General features: G+C 37.4%; 1 protein-coding gene across 3 annotated transcripts in view; it reads right to left on the bottom strand.

Moving 5' to 3' along the window:
• Positions 1 to 20,612, bottom strand: part of BRCC3 (BRCA1/BRCA2-containing complex subunit 3) — a 62,370-nt gene that overhangs the window by 22,098 nt on the left and 19,660 nt on the right. For all 3 annotated transcript variants that reach the window (XM_055338293.1, XM_055338292.1, XM_055338294.1), the window contains one exon: positions 20,184 to 20,239. In XM_055338293.1, coding sequence (XP_055194268.1) covers positions 20,184 to 20,239 — 56 coding nt within the window. The remainder of the gene's footprint in view (positions 1 to 20,183; positions 20,240 to 20,612) is intronic.

Below are 20,612 nucleotides of genomic sequence, written 5' to 3'. Positions count from 1 at the left end.
GTACCATTTGACCAACATGTCCCTAATTCCCCTACCTCTCAGCCCCTGGCAACCACCATTCTACTCTCTGGTTTTATGAGTTTGACTTAGATTCCACATAAGGTCTTCCAGGTTCATCCATGTTGTTGCAAATGGCAAGATTTCCTTTTACATTAACGCGTAGTGATATTCATTGTGCATGTATTTATGCACTTCTGGTGATTAGTGATGTTGAGCACCTTTTCAAATACCTGTTGGCCATTTGTAGGTATTCATTTCTTCATTTTATTGTGCATCCTTGGCAGTCATGTTGAAGATCAGTCAATGCTATATGTGTGGATTTATTTCTGGGCCTTTGATTCCATTCCATTGGCCTAGATGTCAATTTTTTATGCCAGGATCACACTTTTTGACTACAGTAGCTTTGTAATATATTTAGAAAACAGTAACTGGGATGCCTCCATCTTCATTCTTGCTCAAGATTGCTTTAGCTAATTGGGATCTTTTGTGAGTCCATATGAATTTTAGGATTTTTTTCTATTAATATAAAAAATGCCTTTGGCGGGGGCACCTGGGTGGCTCAGTTGGTTGAGCATCCAGCTCTTGATTTTGGTTCAGGTAATTATCTCAGGGTCTTGAGATCGAGCCCCACACTGGGATCCCTGCTCAACGGAGAGTCTTCTTGTATTCCTCTCCTACCTCTCTCGAATCAATAAATACATTTTTAAAAACTCCATTGGGATTTTAAGAGAGAACACTTTAGAATACATTGACTCTTTAGATCAGTTTTAGTAGTATGGACATTTAACAATATTAATTCTTCCAACCCATGAACATGGCATGTCTTTCCATTTATCGGTCTCTTCCTTAATTTCCTTCATCAGTATTTTACACTTTTCTCGGTATAAGTCTTTGACTTTAGTAAAGTTTATCCTTAAGCATTTCATACTTATCTCTATTGTGAATGCAATTATATTTTTTAAAAGATCTTATTTATTTATTTATTTATTTATTTATTTATTTATTTATTTATTTATGAGAGATGCGAGAGAGAGGCAGAGACACAGGCAGAGGGAGGAGCATGCTCCCTGCGAGGAGCCCAATGTAGGACTTGATCCAAGGACCCCAGGGTCACGCCCTGAGCCCAAGGCAGATGCTCAACCACGGAGCCACCCAGGCGTCCCACCACTGTATTCTTGATTACCTATTTGGGTAGTTTGTTGTGTATAGAAACTCAAGTGATGTTTACATATTTGTTTTGTATTCTAATTTACTAAATTTATCAGTTCTAAGATTTTTTTGTTGTTCTTTTTAGGGTTTTCTTTTCTTTTTTTTTTTTAGGGTTTTCTACCTATGCAATCATGTCATCTGAGATAAATTTTACTTCTGATATGGATGCCTTTTATTTCTTTTTCTTGTATTATTGCTCTAAGACTTCCAATACTATATTGAATAGAAGTGGCAACAGTGGGTATCTTTGCCTTGTACTAGATCTTAGAGGGAAAGCTTTGAAATTTTCTCCCATTGATTATAATATTAGCCATGGGTTTTTCATGTCTGGCCTTTGCTGCATTAAGGTAAGTTCTTTCTATAACTATTTTGTTGAGTTTTTATGCTTTTTCTGCATCAACTGAGGTGATCATATGGTTTCTATCTTTCATTCTGTTAATATGGTAAATCAAATTGACTTATTTACCTATGTTGAAACATCCTTATATCCCAGGGATAATCACATTTGTATACTTGTTAATGGTGCATCTTCTTTTTAACGTGCTGTTGAATTCAGTTTGCTGATATTTTATTAAAGATTTTTATATCCCTGTTCATTAGGGATATTCACCTGGAGTATTCTTTTCTTGTGGTAACTTTATGTGGCTTTGGTATCAGGGTAATGCTGGTCTCACAAAATGAGTTTGAAGTGTTTCCTCTTCTGTTTTAAAAGGGTTTAAGAAGAATTGGTATTAATTTGCCTTTGAATGTTTGGTAGAATTTACCTGTGAAGCCATCTGTTCCTGGGGTTTTCTTCCTAGGCTGTCGTTTTGCAGCTGTTACTCTGCATATTATAGTTTATGCCAGTAGTTACTTCCCTCATGGATATCTCACAAAGATGAATGACTACTTTTTAAAGTCATTTTTTTCATTGTTTCTGCATGGTAGGGGGTTGTCTTTAGCTCTAGATACGTAGTACCTATAAGCTTTGGGAATGTTCTATTTAGGGAAGGGAGGACCTTCCCTATGATACGGTACGATAGGGACATTTATTTCTTTTTTAACTAATGGTTTACAATATCCCTAAGATAACCGGGGACATCCCCCTTTTATTGCTTTTGACAAAGATAGTATAAACTTCAAAAAAGGATGTTTATTAATGCAAGGTATACAAATGACTATATATATATTTGCATTATGTATATACTATATATGTAATATATATATATATACATCTCAAGTATATATATTTGCACTAAGCCCCCAAAGTGAAACCCATCATTATAAGCAATTAAAAGCCAAAGTAACTGCTTCACATTATTGTGTGAATTTAAGCTGTCCTTAGTCGAAAATTAAATGAAAGAATGTTCATTTAGTCTTTGCACTATTTAGTCATTCATTCATTCAATGCTTATTCTGTTCCTATATTTTCTGTTTCTGTCCAAGTTGACCTTTTCCTTGATGGATGCTTAGGTCCCTTAAATTTCCTATCACAATGTTGAATGCTGCATTATAGTCTTTACTACTCAATACATTTGAGAATCTATGTAGGAGTAGGGATTGCCAACTTTTACTTCTTGATTTCTCTCCAACACATCCTGTATAAAATAAACTGCTCCAAATATCCCCTAAGTCTCTTTCTTACTAAACAAAACCCTAATTTTTAGCTGGGTGCATGGACTCTAAGCCCAAATATTTCTTAGCATCTCTTACAGCTAGTTTTGACTGTATACTTGCTGGCTAATAAGATCTTCATGGAAAAGTTGTATGTACTACCTGGAAGATTTCCTTAAAAAGAGGGGGATCTTTTTAAAAACTTCCTTCCATTTGCTGTTTTGAATACCATGGTAAGTCTGAAAGTTTACCATCTATCTTGTAAAATGGAGTAACAAGAGAGAAGATGCCTGTTTCCCTTAATAACAGCCATTTACTGTCTATTTACCTGTTTACTTCTTTTCCATGATGGAGAATGTAACTTTGCTTAAGGTACTATTTTAGGAGTTTTTGCTTAGTTCTCAACTGAAGGTAATTTTAACTAATACAACCTACTAAATTGTTACATACATGTTATGAAACTAAATAAAAACATCCAGATTATGTGACTTTAATTTTGGGGCTATGAACACAGGGCTATATCCACGTATAAGAAAGACGCTATTCATATAGCAATAAAATGCTAGACCTAAAAAAAAATGTATGGAAAGGTTTTCAACTTGATTAGTGAGCAAAAAATGCAAATTAAAGCCACAATGCAATGCCAGTATACACTCCCCAGGCAAAAATGAACAAGACAGATAGTACCAAGTATTGGCAGGGATGAGGAAGAAGCAAGTTTCCAACACTGCTGTTAGGAATGAAAATTGGTACAGTTTGGAAAACTGCTGGCATTATCTATTAAAGCTGAACATATACACACATATACTCATATATTCCATTCCTAGGTAGGTACCCAACAGAAATACCCAAAAAATGTACATTATGTTCACAACGACAAGAATATTCATAGCAAGGGCACCTGGGTGGCTCAGTTGGTTAAGCGTCTGCCTTCAGCCCAGGTCATGATCCCAGGGTCCTGGGATGGAGCCCCACATCAGGCTCTCTGCTCTGTGGGGAGTCTGCTCCTGCCTCTCCCCCTCTCCTGCTTGTGCTCTCTCTCTCTCAGATAAATCTTTTTTAAAAGGATATTCATAGCAGCACGATTTAGAAGAGCCTTTTAAAAACTGGAACTCTCTCTCAATAGAATGAATAAACTGGTAAACTTCTACAATGGACTATTCACACAGCAACGAGAATTACTAAACCACTGTTTCATGTAACAACATGGATGAACCTCACAAACATACTGATGGAAAGAAACTAGACACGAAAGAGTATATATTGTATGATTCCATTTATAGATGGTTGAAAAACAGGAGAAAGTGACTTATATAGTGTTAGAAGTCAAGAAGTCAGGGTTCCAACCAAAGCATCTGGCTACAGAGTTATGTTCTTATTTATTATGATATATTGTCTTTCCAGAAAAAAAATAAATTCAACTCATTTTATAGCTTAGTAAAATAATCCTGAAACCAAAAGCAATCTCACTTACACAGATGCAACCTCTTAAGCCAAATATTAGCGAATATAATTTACTTTGTATTAAAAGAACAAATGCAACCAAATCTCACTGTTTAAAAAGTTTTCAATAGGGACACCTGGGTAGCTCAGTGGTCGAGCGGTGAGGCAGGTTCAGGGCGTGATCCTGGGGTCCTGGGATCGAGCCCCACATCGGGCTTCCTGTGGGGAGCCCTCGCTGCCTCTCTCTGTGTGTCTCAGGAATAAATAAATAAGATCTTTTAAAAAAATCTTTTTAAGTTATCAACGTAAATCATTACGTTTGCTAATGAAAAGGGAAAACAGGGCAGCCCAGGTGGCCCAGCGGTTTAGCGCCACCTTCGGCCCAGGGTGTGATCCTGGGGACCTGGGATCAAGTCCCATGTCGGGCTCCCTTCATGGAGCCTGCTTCTCCCTCTGCCTGTGTCTCTGCTTCTCTCTCTCTGTCATGAATAAATAAATAAAACCTTTAAAAAAAAAGGAAAACAGCCACATTATCAATTCAGGAAATGAGAACCAGGCATATGATAAAACTAGACATGTTCATGATTAAAAATTCTCAGTAAACTTGAAAGGAACTTAAGTTAATGAAGGAACAGAAGAAGTGTACCACACAGTCAGATCACTCATACTTCGTAGAACATCAGAAGTATTCCCTTTACAGTCAGAAAGACAGTGTTATTTGCCACTTAACTGCTATTCAACTTTTATATGTAGGTCCACAGCAATGAAATAAGAATACTCTTGATTGTTTGCAGATTATGATCATCTACCCAGAAAAATACATAGCATCTATGACAGGAATAACTGTCCAGAATTCATTATAGAAAAAGGAAAAACAATCCTATTTAGAAAAGCAACAAAAAGTCTGAATTTAATGAAATATACTATGGTGTATATTTGTTGGTTTTGCTGCCATATATTGTCTCCTCCTTCTGGAAATAGTATTTTGAAAATAGGAGTACCAAAACCCTTTCTCCTTCACGGTGAGGAATTGACCTTAGAATAGCTTTCTAGAAACCTGATAAATGTAGACCATCAGCTGTGTGACCGAACAAGTGCACCTAGCTTCCGATACGATGCCCTGGGTGGTATCGTGCCTCTGGCTCAGGAGGGCTGCGAGTGAACATAAATGCCTAGTGGGAGCCACAGCGTAGGTGCAAGTGCATATACTTCTTGTTCTTGGGTCCTGTCCCTGGCTGGGATGCAGACTACACCCAGGGACGGGATGGAGTGGTCCCTACTTTCAGACATGGGACTTGGAAGCCACAGTGGCTCCCCTGCTCCCCACCCCATCCCATATGCTCTCATTCCTTCACACCTGACCTGTTAACTAGGGGGTCAGAGAAGACCCCCAGACGGCTGCGAGAGTGCTGGCAGGCTGGCTACTCACACTCAACTCCCCTCACAATAGTGCTACAAGGTGAGCCACGCATTAATGTCCCACTACCAAAGTCACACATGCAGTTAAAGGTGCCTCAGGACTCAAACCAGGCTGGCTGGCTCAAGGTCCCACGCTCTCAGCCCCTGCCCGTTTCTGTGTTAGTCTGTCGTCACAGATCAGGGGGACGTGGGGATAACTAGTGATGTGACTACAAGGGGTTGACTCAGTTCAGCTCCAGGTGAAGTAAGGTTGTAGATGTAAAAACCAGAATGATAAAAGGAAATACTTTAGGCTCTGTTTGTGGTCTTGAGGAAAAGAAAGGTAATTTTTAAACATAAATGGCATAAATAAAATGAAAACACTGTAAAAAATTCATTTTAAAGTGATTGACAAAGGGCACAATAAACAAAGTTGGTGGGGGAGTGACTATTTGCAACACACCTGACAAAGGACGACATGGCCAGAACACACAAAGAAGGCCTGCAAATCAGCAGGTAAAAGCCTCAACAATTCTACAGAAAAAGCAAAGGATTCAAATGTACAACCAGGGCTGCCCAACGTAAGACGGGCGCTCCCGCTAACACATAGCAAGGCCCATTGGAGGGGCCCGCCCGCCCGTAAGAAGTGACTGCCTGACACGAAGAGTGGCCCTTAGGGATCCCTGGGTGGCGCAGCGGTTTGGCGCCTGCCTTTGGCCCAGGGCGCGATCCTGGAGACCCGGGATCGAATCCCACATCGGGCTCCCGGTGCATGGAGCCTGCTTTTCCCTCTGCCTGTGTCTCTGCCTCTCTCTCTCTCTCTCTCTCTCTCTGTGACTATCATAAATAAATAAAAATTAAAAAAAAAAGAGTGGCCCTTAGTCTCTGAGTTCAGTTCCTCATCAGCACAGGGGCAGGTTTGGGGGGGAAATTAAACGAGAGGAGGCACCTCAAGCACCTGACAGTTTCCCTCAGCAGTGACTTCTGTCAACACTTTCCCAACGTCTACAGCTTTTCTCCTGCGATCTACTGATGCCATGAATCACAATACATTTAGATTTCTTTTTTTTTTCTTTTTTTTTTACATTTAGATTTCTTGAAGCTGAAGGAATCTTGTATTTCTGGGTTAAACTGAACTTGCTTATTGTGTATTATTCCCCAATAACACTATTATATTTGATTTGTTGATAGTTTATTCTGAGTTTTCACATCTATAAGTCATATTGGTCAATAGTTTTCTTCTCCTGTGCTATCTCTAATCAGGTTTTGGTGTTAAAATAATTCTAGTCACTGAAAAAAAAAACTGGGGAGCTTTGAACCTTTCTGTATAGTCTGGAAAAATGTGCAAGTTGATTTAGAACCATTTTTAGTCTCAGCTTTGATAACTGCACTAAACAGGTTTTCTATATTTTTGATCGACTTTGGTTTGTTTTGCTAAGAAATCATCCATTTTCTTTAGGTTTTCAAATAATCAGTCACAAAAGTCATGTACTAATGACTTATAACTTGTCAATCTTTTTTTTTCTTTTGTCCTACCATCAAAAGTGTAGGGAGTACAGTTCAAAGGATTTTAACATAGACTCCAGTAGCCACTTTAACAAGGATACCGAATTTTCCATCAACCATTCTGAGAAATTCCCTCACGGTATCCCTTTATACCCACCCGCTTCCCCCCACCCATAAGGCCTAGCAAACACTGGTTTATTCTCTATCCGTAAAATTCTGTCTTTTCTAGAATATCACATAAATGCAATCATACAGCAGTTGGTTGAGACCCGCTTCTTCCCCTCAGCTTCTACAATTCTTAAAAGTTTTTGCCTCTATTAAAAGTTCATTCCGGGATGGGGTGGGTCAGTGGTAGAGTGTCTGCCTTCGGTCCAGGGAGTGATCCTAGAGTCCCAAGATCAAGTCCCACATCAGGTTCCCTGCATGGACCCTGCCTCTCTCCTCTCTCTGTATCTCTCATGAATAAATATTTTAAAAAATAAAAGTTCATTCCTTTTTGTTGTTGAATACTTCTCTGTTGTATGGATGTCTTAGAGTTTGGTGACCTACTCACCTCTTAAAGAGATTTGGGTTGTTTCTACTTTATGGCAGTTATGATAAGGCTGCTATAAGCATAGGCTTACAAAGTTGTGTGTGAGATTGTGTTCATTGCTCTATGGCAAACAAGAAGACTGCTAAGTCCCAAAGTTTTCTAAAGTCACTATATAATTGTGCATTTCCACCAGCATTTTATGAGTTCCAGTTCGGCATTCTTGCCAGCACTTGGTTCTGTAAATATTTTAGAGACTCTACTAGGTATGTAGGGGTATCTCATCATGGTTTCCATTTCCATTTTCCCAACAGCTACTGATGTTTACCATCTTTTCATGTGCTTATTTGCTATCCTTACATACTTGTTGAATTATCTGTTCATGTCTTTTGCCTGTCTCTTAATTCGGTTGTTTGCTTTTTTGTTGAGTTTTTTTTTAAGATATTATTTATTCATTTGAGAAAGACACATATATAGAGTACAAGCAGCGGGGAGAGGGAGAAGCAGACTCCCCACTGAGCAGGGAGCCTGCTGTGGGGCTCCATCCCAGGACCCTGGGATCACAACATGAGGCAAAGGACACTTAGCCCACTGAGCCACGCAAGTGCCCCACTTTTTTGTTGAATTTAAAGAGTTCTTTATATATTCTAGATACAAATCTACTGTCAGATATGTGATTTGCAGATATTATCACTCGTTTTATAGCTAGTCTTTTTATTTTCTTAAAAGTTTCTTTCACTCAGGGTGGGGAGTCTGCTTCTTCCTCTCCCTCTGCCCTTCCTGCCCCCCCCATCCTCAGCTTATGCTGTCTCTCTCAAATAAATGAATTAACTTAGTTTCATTCAGCAAAGTCTTTAATTTTTATGAAATCTAATCTATCAGATTTTTCTTTTATGGAAAATACTTTTGGTTCTATGTATGACTCATTACCAAACCCAACATACAGATTTTGTCCTATATTAGCCTCTAAAACTTTCATTTTGTTTTCAATTTGGACATGATATATTTATTTTTTTGGACATGATATTTTTATATGTGAAGTTTGATATAAGGTGCAGATTGACATTATCTTGTATATGGTAGTCAATTGTCTAACACCATTTGTTGAAGATGCTATCCTTTCTTCACTGTATAGTGTTTTTGTTTTTTGTCTAATATCAATTGCCCAGGGATGCCTGGGCGGCTCAGTGGTTGAGCGTCTGCCTTTGGCTCAGGTCATGATCCTGGAGTCCTGGGATCAAGTCCCACATGGGGCTCCCCGCAGGGAGCCTGCTTCTCCCTCTGCCTAGGTCTCTCTCATGAATAAAAACATAAAATCTTAAAAGAAATAGTGAAATAAATTGGCCATCTTTGTGTGGGTCTATTTTTGAACTCTATTCTGTTACACTGATCTAGGTGTTTATCCTAAATCTATAGATTATTTTGAGAACTGAAATCCTTAGTCTTCAAATCCATGAAAATGTTATATATTTACATTTAATTAGGTTTTCTTTCATTTCTTTCATCAATGTTTTGTGGTTTTCAGCATATAGATTTGATACATGTTTTGATGAATTTACCCCTGTTTCATTTTGGGGAGTATTACAAATGGTACTGCTAAAATTTTGTTTCTGATTTTATATTGCTAGTAAGTAGAAATGAGATTGCTTCTACGTGTTCACATTTTATCCTTCGACATCATTCACTTACTGGTTTTAGGAATTTCTTTGTAGATTCCTTGGAGGTTTCTATGTAAACAACCATGTCCTATATCTGTAGGGATTAATTTACTTACTCCTTTCCAACGTACCTGCGTTTTATTTATTGCATTATTGCACTGGCTAAGATTTCCAGTACAACGCTGAATAGAATCACAGAGAGTGGACTTTTGCAGAACCACATTGTTTCTACTCTACTTGTAGGACTATAATGACATGACAGACCTTTTAATCCAAAGGTATCTCTAGCTCTATTCATTTTTTTAAGATTGAGGTAAAATATAGAAAACCTAAAATTCATCACTCTAACCATTTTATTTATTTATTTTTAAATTATTTATTTATTTATTTATGATAGTCACAGAGAGAGAGAGAGAGAGAGGCAGAGACATAGGCAGAGGGAGAAGCAGGCTCCATGCACCGGGAGCCCGACGTGGGATTCGATCCCAGGTGTCCAGGATCGCACCCTGGGCCAAAGGCAGGCGCCAAACCGCTGCGCCACCCAGGGATCCCCACTCTAACCATTTTAAAGCATGTGACCGAGTGACTTTTTGTACATGCACAATATTGTTACAACCATTACCACTATCTAGTTCCACAATATTTTCATCACCCCAGAAAGTCCATACCTATTAAGCAGTCATTCCCTGTTATAGTCTAAACTGTGCCCCCCTCCCATTCATATATTGAGACCCTACGGCCCAGGACCACAGAATGTGGCTATATTAGGAGAGAGGCTCTTTAAAAAGGAGATTAAAGTAAAATGAGGCCTTTAGATTAGGCCCTAATCCAGTCTTGACCAATGCTCTTATAATAAGAGGGAATTTGGGCATGCAAAGTGAACCCAGGGATGTGCACATACAGAGGAAAGGTCACGTGAGGACACAGAGAGAAAATGGCCAGTCATCTGAAAGTCAAGGAGAGATGCCTCAGAAGAAGTCGAACCTGCCAACATCTCTTGCACTTCCAGCTTCCAGAACTATAAGAAAATAAAGTTCTGTTGTGTAAGCCACCCAGTCTGTGGTTATTTTTTATGGCAGCATGAGCAAACAAATATACTATCAATTTGCCTCTCTACTTTTTGTTTCTCCAGATTAGCCTATTCTGGATATTTCATACCTTATATGGCCTTCTGTATCAGGCCCCTTTAACTTAGCATGTATTCAGGATTCATCCATATTTTAGTATTTGTCAATCCTTTTTATGACTGATATTCCCAATGTATGAATACACTACATTTTGTTCATCCATATATCAGTTGATGGACATATGGGCTGTTACCATTTTTTGGCTATTATGAAAAACGGTGCTATCAGCATCGCAAGTACAAGTTTTTGGTTGAACACTTGTTTTCAATCGTCTTTCATTTTCCCTCAGGGTAGAACTGCTAGGTCATATGGTAATTCTATAAATAAATTGTTGAGGGATCACAAAACTTTTCCACAGCAACTGAAGCAGTGTACATTCTCACCTGCAATGAGTCATGGTTCTACTTTCTCCACAGCCTCAGCAACATGTTATTCTACTTAAAAAAAAAAATTATAGGGGCACCTGGGATTGAGTTCTGCATCAGGATCCCCGTGGGGAGCCTGCTTCTCCCTCTGTGTTTCTGCCTCTCTCTGTGTCTCTCATGAATAAATAAATAAAATCTTTTTAAAAATCAATGAAAATTAAAAAAATAAAATAATTATAGCTCTCCTAGTGGATGGGAAATAGTGAGTAAGCATCATGATTTTTATTTGCATTTCCCTAAAGACTGACAGATATTGGGCAGATATTGGACTGGCCATTTATATATGTTCCTTGGAGAAATGTCTACGCAAGTCATCTGCTCATTTTTAAGAATTGAGATGCAGTTCATACAGCATAAAATCAATCATTTTAAAGTGAACGATTCAGCAGGATTTAGTACATTCACAATATTCTGGGACCACAAGCCCTAACTAGTTCTGAGACATTTTCATCACCCCAAAGTACATCACCATATTCATGAAGCAGCTGCTCCCTGTTCTTCCCACCCTGCAGCCCATGCCGACCACCAATCTTTTTCTGTCTAGGGACTTAGCTATTCTGAATACTTTATATAAATGAAATCATACAATATGTGACCTTTTGTTTTGCTTCCTTCACTTAGCATGTTTTCAAGATACTTCCATGTTGTAGCAGGTTTCAACATTTCATTCCTTTTCTATGAATAAGTAATATTCCATTCAATGGATATAGTTGATCCTTAAATAACATGGGTGTGAACTGTGAGTCCACTTATATATAGATATTTTTCTTATAAATACAGTATCCTATAATAAATGTATTTTGTCTTTCTTATGATTTTATTAAATTTTTATTTTCCATAGCTTACTTTATTAGAAGAATACAATATATAAGACATATACAAAACGTGCTGATTGCTTATGTTATCAGTAAGGCTTCCGGTCAAGAGTAGGCTATTAGCAGTTAAGCTTCAGGGAAGTCAAAAGTTGTATGTCGATTTTTTACTGCATGCAGGGTTGGCACCCCTAACCCCCATGTTGTTTAAGGGTCAACTGTACTATATTTAGCATACCTATTCATCAGCTGACGAACATTTGGGTTGTTTCCATCTTTTGGCTATAGTGAATACTGTCTGAAGGTTCCAACTTCTCCACATTTTTGTCGACTTGCTATTTTCTGTCTTAAAAATCATGCTCGGGATCCCTGGGTGGCGCAGTGGTTTGGCGCCTGCCTTTGGCCCTGGGCGCGATCCTGGAGACCCGGGATCGAATCCCACATCGGGCTCCCGGTGCATGGAGCCTGCTTCTCCCTCTGCCTGTGTCTCTGCCTCTCTCTCTCTCTCTCTCCCTCTGTGTGACTATCATAAATAAATAAAAATTTAAAAAAATTATTTAAAAAAATCATGCTCAACTTATATGATATGGCATCTCACTTTAGGTTTGATTTGCATTTTCCAAAACGACTGATGTCAAACATTTTCTCATGTACCTGTCGGTGTACATTTGTATACCTTCTTTAGAAAGGTCTATTCAAATTCATTGCCCATTTTTAAGTTGTCATTTTGCTGTTGAATTGTAAGAGTTCCTTATATATTCTGAATACTAGACCCATGTTAGATATATGACTGGCAAATATTTCCTCCTATTCTGTAGCTTGTCCTTTCACTTTCTTGATAGTGTCTTGAGAAACAAAAGTTTTTAAATTCTTAAAAGTCCACTTTATGTTCTGTTATTCATGCTTTTGGTGTCATATCTAAGATTCCATCTAAAATCCAATGTCATGGGGCACCTAGGTGGCTCAGTTGGTTAAGGAAGCATCCAACTCTTGATCTCAGCTCAGGTCTTAATCCTCAGTAGTGAGTTCAAGCCCCATACTGGGCTCCACACTAGGCATGGAGCATACTTAAAAAAATAAATTAATCAAAATCAAAAATTTTAAAATCCAATATCATGATTATCTGTATTTTCTTCTAAGCGTTTTCTAGTTCCAGCTCTTCTACTTAAGTCATTGGTCTATTTTGAGTTAATATTTCTTTATACTAGATGTGAATATCCAGTTGTCCCACCAGCACTTGTTGAACAGACTATTCCTTCCTCACTCAATGACACTGGTACCCTTGTTGAAAATCAATTGGCCATAGGTATACATGTTTATAAGTGTTTTGGTTGCTGAAGCTTTGTAGTTAAGCTTTGAAATCTGGAAGTGTGATTCCTCCAACTTTCTTATTTTTCAATATTACTTTGCTATATGACTTGCAATTTCATATAAATTTTAGGATGATCCATTTCTGTAAAAAGGGCCATTAGAATTTTAATAGGGATTGTATTGAATCCAGAGATCTCTTTGGGAATTATTGTCATCTTAATGATACTGAATTTTCTGATCCATGAACATGGAGTGTCTTCTGATTTATTTAGTCACTCTTTAATTTCCTTCAGCAGTGTATTCTATTTTTTACAAGTCTTTCCAACACATGGTTAACTTTTTTCTTGGGTAGGGACGCCTGAGTGGGTGGGTCAGCAGTTGAGCAACTGCCTTCAGCTCAGGGCATGATCCCAGAGTCCCAGGATCGAGTCCCACATTGGGCTCATTATGTGGAGCCTGCTTCTCCCTCTGCCTGTGTGTCTCTCTCTCATGAGCAAATAAAATCTTCAAAAAAATAAAAATTAATACAAATAAAAAATTTTTTTCCTGGGTATTTCATTATTATGGATGCTACTGCAAATGGAACTATTTTCTTTATTTCTTTTTTGGATTTTGGATCGTTACTTGCTGATGTGAAGAAACATAACAGATTTTTGTATATTGGCTTTGAACACTGAAGCTTTGCTGAATTTATTAGCTCTACTAGCTTTTGGGGATTTCTTTAGGGTTTTCTATATAGATAGGATCATGTCATCTTCAAATATAGTTTTACTTCCTACTTTCCAACAAGGATGCCTTTTATTTCTTTTCCTACCTAAATGCCCTTGCTAGAACTACTAGTACAATGTTGAATAGCAGTGGTGAAAGTGGGCATCCTTCTCTTGTTCCAGAACTTCCAATGTTTTCACTCTTTTACCACTGACTAAAATGTTAGTTGTGAGTTTTCTTAAATGTCCATACATATTAAGGAATGTACTCTAAATTCCTAGTTTCGAGTGATTTTATCATGAAATTGTGTTGGAATTTGTCAAATGCTTTTTGGGCATCAATTAATATAATCATGTGGGTTTTTCCCTTCATATTACATTGACTTTATGTTAAAACTTGCTTGTATGTCAGGGATAAATCCCACTTGGTCATGGCACATAATCCTTTTAATGTGTTTTAAGATTCAGTTTGCTAGACTTTACTGAAAATTTTTGTATCTGTATTGATAAGGAATATTGCTATGTAATTCTCTTTTTTTTCTTTTTTGTGATATCTTTGTCTGGCTTTGGTATCAGGGTAATGCCAGACTCAAAGAATGAATTAGAAGTACTCCCTCCTCTTCTATTTTTCAGAAGAATCTGAGAAGGATTAGTGTTAATTCTTCTTTTAGTGTGTAGAATTGTGTAGTCATCTGAATTTAGAATTTTCTTGGTCAGGAGAGTTCTGATTACTGATTCAATCTATTTTTATAGTTCTGTTCTAGTTTTCTTTCTTTTTGAACCAGTTTTGGTAATTTGTGTATTTCTAGGAATTTTTCCATCTCCTTTAACTCATCTAATGTATTGGCAGGCAAATGTTCTGTTTTACCTTATAATCCTTTTATTTCTGGAAGGACAGTAGCAGTGTCCCTATTTTTATTGAGGATTTTAGTTATTTGTGCCTTCTCTCATTTTTGTCATTCTAACTAAAGGTATGTCAATTTTGTTGACCTTTTCAAAAAACTAACTTTTGCTATATTTGATTCTTTTTGTTCTATTTTTAAAAGATTCTACTTTTTTGAGAGTGAGCAAGAGGGAGAGCACAAGCAGGGGGAGAGGCAGAAGGAGAGGGAGAAGCAGACTCCCCACTGAGCAGGGATCCCGACACGGAGCTCTATCCCAGGACCCTGAGATCATGATCTGAGCTGAAGGCAGATGCCTAACCAACTGAGCCACCAGGTGCCCCCTAACTATTGTTTTTTATTCCCTATTTTGTCTTCAACTTTAACATTTATGATTTTCTTCCCTCTAGTTGCTTTGTATTTAGTTGACACTTTTTCCAGTCCATTAAAAGTGTAAAGTTAGGTTATTGACTTGAGATATTTATTCCTTAAATTTCTTTTTATTTTTTAAGCAATTTCTACACCCAACCTGGGTCTGGAACCCACAACCCTGAGATCAAGAGCCACACTCTACCAACCAAGACAGCCAGGTGCCCCTGCCTGATTTCTTTTTTAATATACAGCTATAAATTTCCCTCTGAGTACTGCTTTTTCTCTATCCCATAAATTCTGGTATGTTCTAGGTTTATTTTCAGTCTCCAAGTATTTTCTAACTTCTTTTGTAATTTTTTCTTTGTCCTATTGGTTGCTTAAGAATGTGTTATTTAATTTCCACATTTTTGTGTTATAAAATTTCCAGATTTCCTTCTGTACCTGATTTCAGATCTCATTCTATTTTTGTAGAAGATGCTTTGTATGATCTCAAACTTTTGAAATTTATTGAGACTTGCTTTACAGACTAACAGGGTTTATCCCTGTTTATCCCTGTACAGGAAAACATCCGTGTACTGTTGAGAAAAAATGTGTTTTCATCTACTATTTGGTAGATCTACTAGTAACAATACTCTCAGTTTTTGTTTACCTGGGAATGTCAATTTCTCCTTCACTTTTATTTATTTTTTTAAAGATTTTAGTTATTTATTCATAGAGACAGAGAGAGAGAGGCAGAGACACAGGCAGAGGGAGAAGCAGGCTCCATGCAGGGAGCCTGACATGTGACTTGATCCAGGGTCTCCAGGATCACACCCTGGGCTGCAGGTGGTGCTAAACCACTGCGCCACCGGGGCTGCCCTCTCCTTCGCTTTTAGAGGATGATTTTGCCAGATACAGAATGAATTTTTCCTTACCAGTTCTGTTGTTCTTTTTTTGTTGTTTCCTTTTTTCCTATCAGCATTTAGAATACGTCATCCCACTGATTTTTGGCCTCCCTGGTTTCTGATGATAAATTGCCTCTCAATCTTATTGAGAATCCCCTGTGTGTAATGAGTCACTTCTCTTGCCATTTTCATGATTCTCTCTTCGGCTTTGGCTTCCAACACTTTGATTATAATATGTCTCAATGTCAATGTCTTTGAGTTCATCCTGCTTGGAGTTCTTTGAGATGCTGGATGTTTAGCTTCATGCCTTTCATAAAATTTGAGAAGCTTTTGACCATTATTCCTTCACATATATTTTCTGCCTCTTTCTCTCATCTTGTACTGAGACTCATATTTTGAGAATAATGGTAATGTTTCAAAGTGTCCCATGGATCTCAGACTCTGTTCAACTTTATTTTTTACTTTCTAATACTCAGACAGTAACATCATCAGTTGATTCTTTCATCTTCTCAAATCTGCTGTTGAACCTTACTGGTGAATTTTTCACTTGAGTCATTGTACTACTCATTTCAGAATTCCTATTTGCTTCCTTTTCATAAATCATCTCTTTACCAATATTCTCTACTTGATATCCTCTGTCATCTTCACGGTTTCCTTAGTTCTTTGTACATAGTTTCCTTTTCGCTTTTTGAGAATATTTTAAATAGTTGATTAAAAGTCTTTGTCTAGTAAGTCCAATGTCTGGATTTCCTCCAGGAATGCTTTGATTTTTAAAGATGTATTTATTAATCATGAGAGACCCAAAGGGGGCAGCAGAGAGAGAAGCAGGCTCCATGCAGGTAGCCTAATATGGGACTCAATCCGGGGTCTCCAAGGTCGCACTCTGGGCCAAAGGCAGCGCTAAACCGCTGAGCCATCTGGGCTGCCCAGGAATGCTTTTATTAATTCTTTTATTAATTCCTTTTTTCTGTTTATGGCCTAAAACTTGTTTCTTTGAATGTCTTTGTTGTTAAAACTGGATGTTTTGAATATTATAATATGGTAAGTGTGGAAATCAGATTCTCCTCCCCAGGGTTTGTTGTTGCTAGTTTTATCTGATTTTGTGTGTTTAGTGACTTTCTTGAACTAATTTTTCACAGTCGATATTCTTTGTTCTGTGTAACCACCGAGGTTTCTGTCCCATTAGCTTTGTGGCCATGTAGTGATTCAACAGAGATTTCCTTAAATATGAGATTGCAATTTTTTTTTTTTGCTCAGCACTTGTCTGGTTGCTATGAAGTTTTAATTGGCTTCTACAGTTTCAATAAAGTTGATTCTGACATTTTTTGCCAGATCATTCACTGCTTTTGTGGAGAACATTTCCTGTCAAGTCCATCCAATGAGTTTTGTATTTCAGTGATTGTATTCTTTACTTCCAAAGTTTGCAGTTGGTTCTTTACGTGTTGCATTTCTTTGCTGAGACTCTCTTTAAACATTTGTTGCTGAAATATTTCTGATTTTTAAGAACATTTTTATCAGTTGCTTTAAAGTCTTTATCAGATCATTACTACATCATTGTCAGGTCAGTGTTGGCATCTGTCAATTACTGTTTTCCATGCAAGTTGAGACTTCCGTGGTTCTTCCCATACTAAATAATTCTGAATTCTATCTTGTGTATTTTGAATGTTTTTTAATGATATACAGGGTCTTGTTTGTATTCTACAGAGAATGTTGCTGTTTTTGTTTAGCAGGCCATTTGCCTAGTTAAGTTCAGTTTGAAATTTCCACGGTTGGCTATGCTTCCAATGTCAGTTCAATTTTCAGAGCATTTCTAGTGCTCTTCAGATCTTCCATGCATATATGCCACCCAGTGATTAGTATGGGACATATGTAGCGATCTACTACTTAATCCAGTTATCGCTTATGCTACTTAGGATCAGGTCCACACATACATGGCTCATGAGTGGGCCCAGAAATTTATAGACAATTTTATGAGGTTGGCTTTAACACACTCCTCCCTTTGTGTAGTTTCCTGGAGCCTACCTTTTTGGTCTTTCTGCCAGAAACTTGGGATTCTAGTTACTCCTCATTTGTGCTCTTCCACAACTGGGTCTCTATATACACAGAATGTTTAGTAACTAGCCTTCCATTCTTAAGCCAAAATCATCATCATCAACATCAGTAACAGCAACACCAATAAGAGTTCTCCTAACAGAATAAACTGTCTGGGATTACAGCAATTGTTAAGATTGGTATCCTAGAGCAAGATATCTGAAATCTAACATTTAGTGATTCCTGAGAAAAGTGGTTGGCTCTCAGTGCACTCACCCTAAAATGAAGCCTCCTGTTGACAAGCTAAGGACACAAAAATGAGCTATCACTTATGTTTTTGTTGCCTTGTTCTTAAAAGAGGATGGAAAAATATTTTAAAAAGATATTTATACATTTAGCATGAATATAAATACAATAAAAAGATCAACAGAAAAATTACCACAGAGGAAACAGGTAACTGAAAAAAAGAGAAGAAAATTTATCATTTCACCATCATAGCAATAAATCAAGGATACTGTGAAATACGAATAACGCCTAAACAAGGAAAAAATCTCTTATTAGTCAGAAATATTAAAAATTAGAAGACAAAACTTAAAATATACTCGAGAAATGAGAACAACAAAAAAAGAGACAGAAAATATGACTTTAAAGAGTGTTGTCAACCTAGGGACTTTGCTATCTAACCAATAGGAGTTCTAGAAAGAGAAAGGGAAAACAGTGGGAAGATTTATCAAAGAAGAAAATGATATGACAAACAGTCCTCTTAACCCACGGGGAGAAAGAGGTAGTCATAGGAGAGGCAGCTGTTATGCCATCTCTCTGTGTTGGGGCTTCGAGTCCACAAGAGAGGAGAAATACCCTAGGTATATGAAGACTCACGCCCTGATCCCCAAAACCAGCACGAGAGCCAGAAGTTTACTTTCATCTTCCCAATACTTCAAATGCCATCTTAGAGTCAAAATGGAGAAAAGGGGAAGTAACTCGAAGAATGAGACGACATCCCCCAAAGGCCAAGTGATACTTGAAGAAACTTTAAACGATGGGGTTGGACTGAACAATAAAAAGATTTTCTCTTCCCAGGAACTGAGTATAGATGGATGATTTTATCTGAGGATACAAAAGAACTTCTGAGCCTTCAAGCACAAAAGCCGTGTAACTGACAGCATCCAGCACTCGGAATCAGAGAAAATCTACACTCTGGCTAATTGTCAGAAAATTTTATGACATTAAGAATAAGAGAAGTCCCTAAAAGCTGTCAGGGGGAAAAAGGATCCTGCAAAAGAACAAGAATGAGATGGGTAAAAGATTCAAATGCATATCTTTCTTAGAAAGAGGAAAGAGTGAACCATGAAAGAGGACATGAAATCCAGACAAAAGTGCATCTAACCAAGGAGAATAAGGAAGGAAAGTTCCAGGCTGTCAGTCGAGACCTGACTAATGCAGGAAGATAGAGGACTTCCAAGAGTGATCCTAGGAGAAGCAGGGACTCCAAAGATTGCTATATAACTCCAAAGAATTTTCAACTTGGAGAGGTGATAAAGGGATAAACATAAGGAGAGAAAAGTCATTCAAAAACCCCGTGAAAAAGTAAAAGAACTTTTCAAGAAAGGAAATGGAATTATAATGTACTACTTTACACTGCTTGGTTGTATATGAAGTAATATTTACATGATAATAATATAAATACTTATTCTCTACTCTTAGAGTCAACGAGTAGAGAAAGCACAGAAAATGCACTTATGGTTACAACACATGACACAGATGTTTGCAACTGTGAAAATATAAAGATTTGTGGTGAAAATACAACAGTAGGGAAATTGAAATGGGGCAGAGTATGGAATTAAATCCTTATTTTGGAGGGCAAAATAACATAATACGAATAGATAACATCTTAAGTTATAAATCTAGAAAGAATATGAAGAGAATTTTTTTCAGGGATCAAACTAAACATCACTTCGCCTCTGCTGAGGTGACTGATGTGTTTCCTTCCAGATATTTAATGTATATACCAGCAGGTATGCTGGGGTATTCATGTATATATTTCTCTTCCATCTCCTTACACAAATGGTAGCATACTATACATAGTATTCTTATGCCTTGTCTTTTTTATTTCACCATGTCTCTTGCAGATATTTCCATATTACTACTGAGCTTCCTCATATTTTTAATGGCTGCATATTATTCCATTATTTAGATGCATAATTTATTTAATTGGGTCTGTACAATCAATTCCCTGGAATGAAAATCAACCCACCAATACATACAGACATATATACACACATCTCTGTCATACTTACTCTGAGCTCTTTTGGGCCTGTATGGATTGAAAGCAAGTGTAGAGTACCCGGCCAGTCTAAAAAAAGAGAGAGAGAGAGAAAGAGAGAGAGAGAAAGAAAGAAAGAAAGAAAGAAGAAAGAAAGAAAGAAAGAAAGAAAGAAAGAAAGAAAGAAAGAAAGAAAGAAAGAAAGAAAGAAAGAAATATCACACAGAGAAGGATTAATATTCAAACAGGAATGGCACTTTAGTAGATTCTAACCTAATATTCATATCCATATATAAGTGATATCCAAAGACCCTCCGGAAGTGGGATGTTAAAAGGGATTCCAAACATGGAATACGCCATAAATCAATTTCTACAAAGCCAAAATCATTTCACGTGAAGTATAAAGTTCAAGATACTTCACTGTTCCCGGAAAACAGTCATTTTATGAACAATATTCATTATT

The sequence above is a fragment of the Nyctereutes procyonoides genome, unplaced genomic scaffold, assembly GCF_905146905.1.
Source record: "Nyctereutes procyonoides isolate TBG_1078 unplaced genomic scaffold, NYPRO_anot_genome, whole genome shotgun sequence".
In the NCBI taxonomy this organism is placed as follows: Eukaryota; Metazoa; Chordata; class Mammalia; order Carnivora; family Canidae; genus Nyctereutes; species Nyctereutes procyonoides.
Note: the sequence above shows the minus strand (reverse complement) of the source record. Positions and strands in the feature narration are given on the sequence as shown.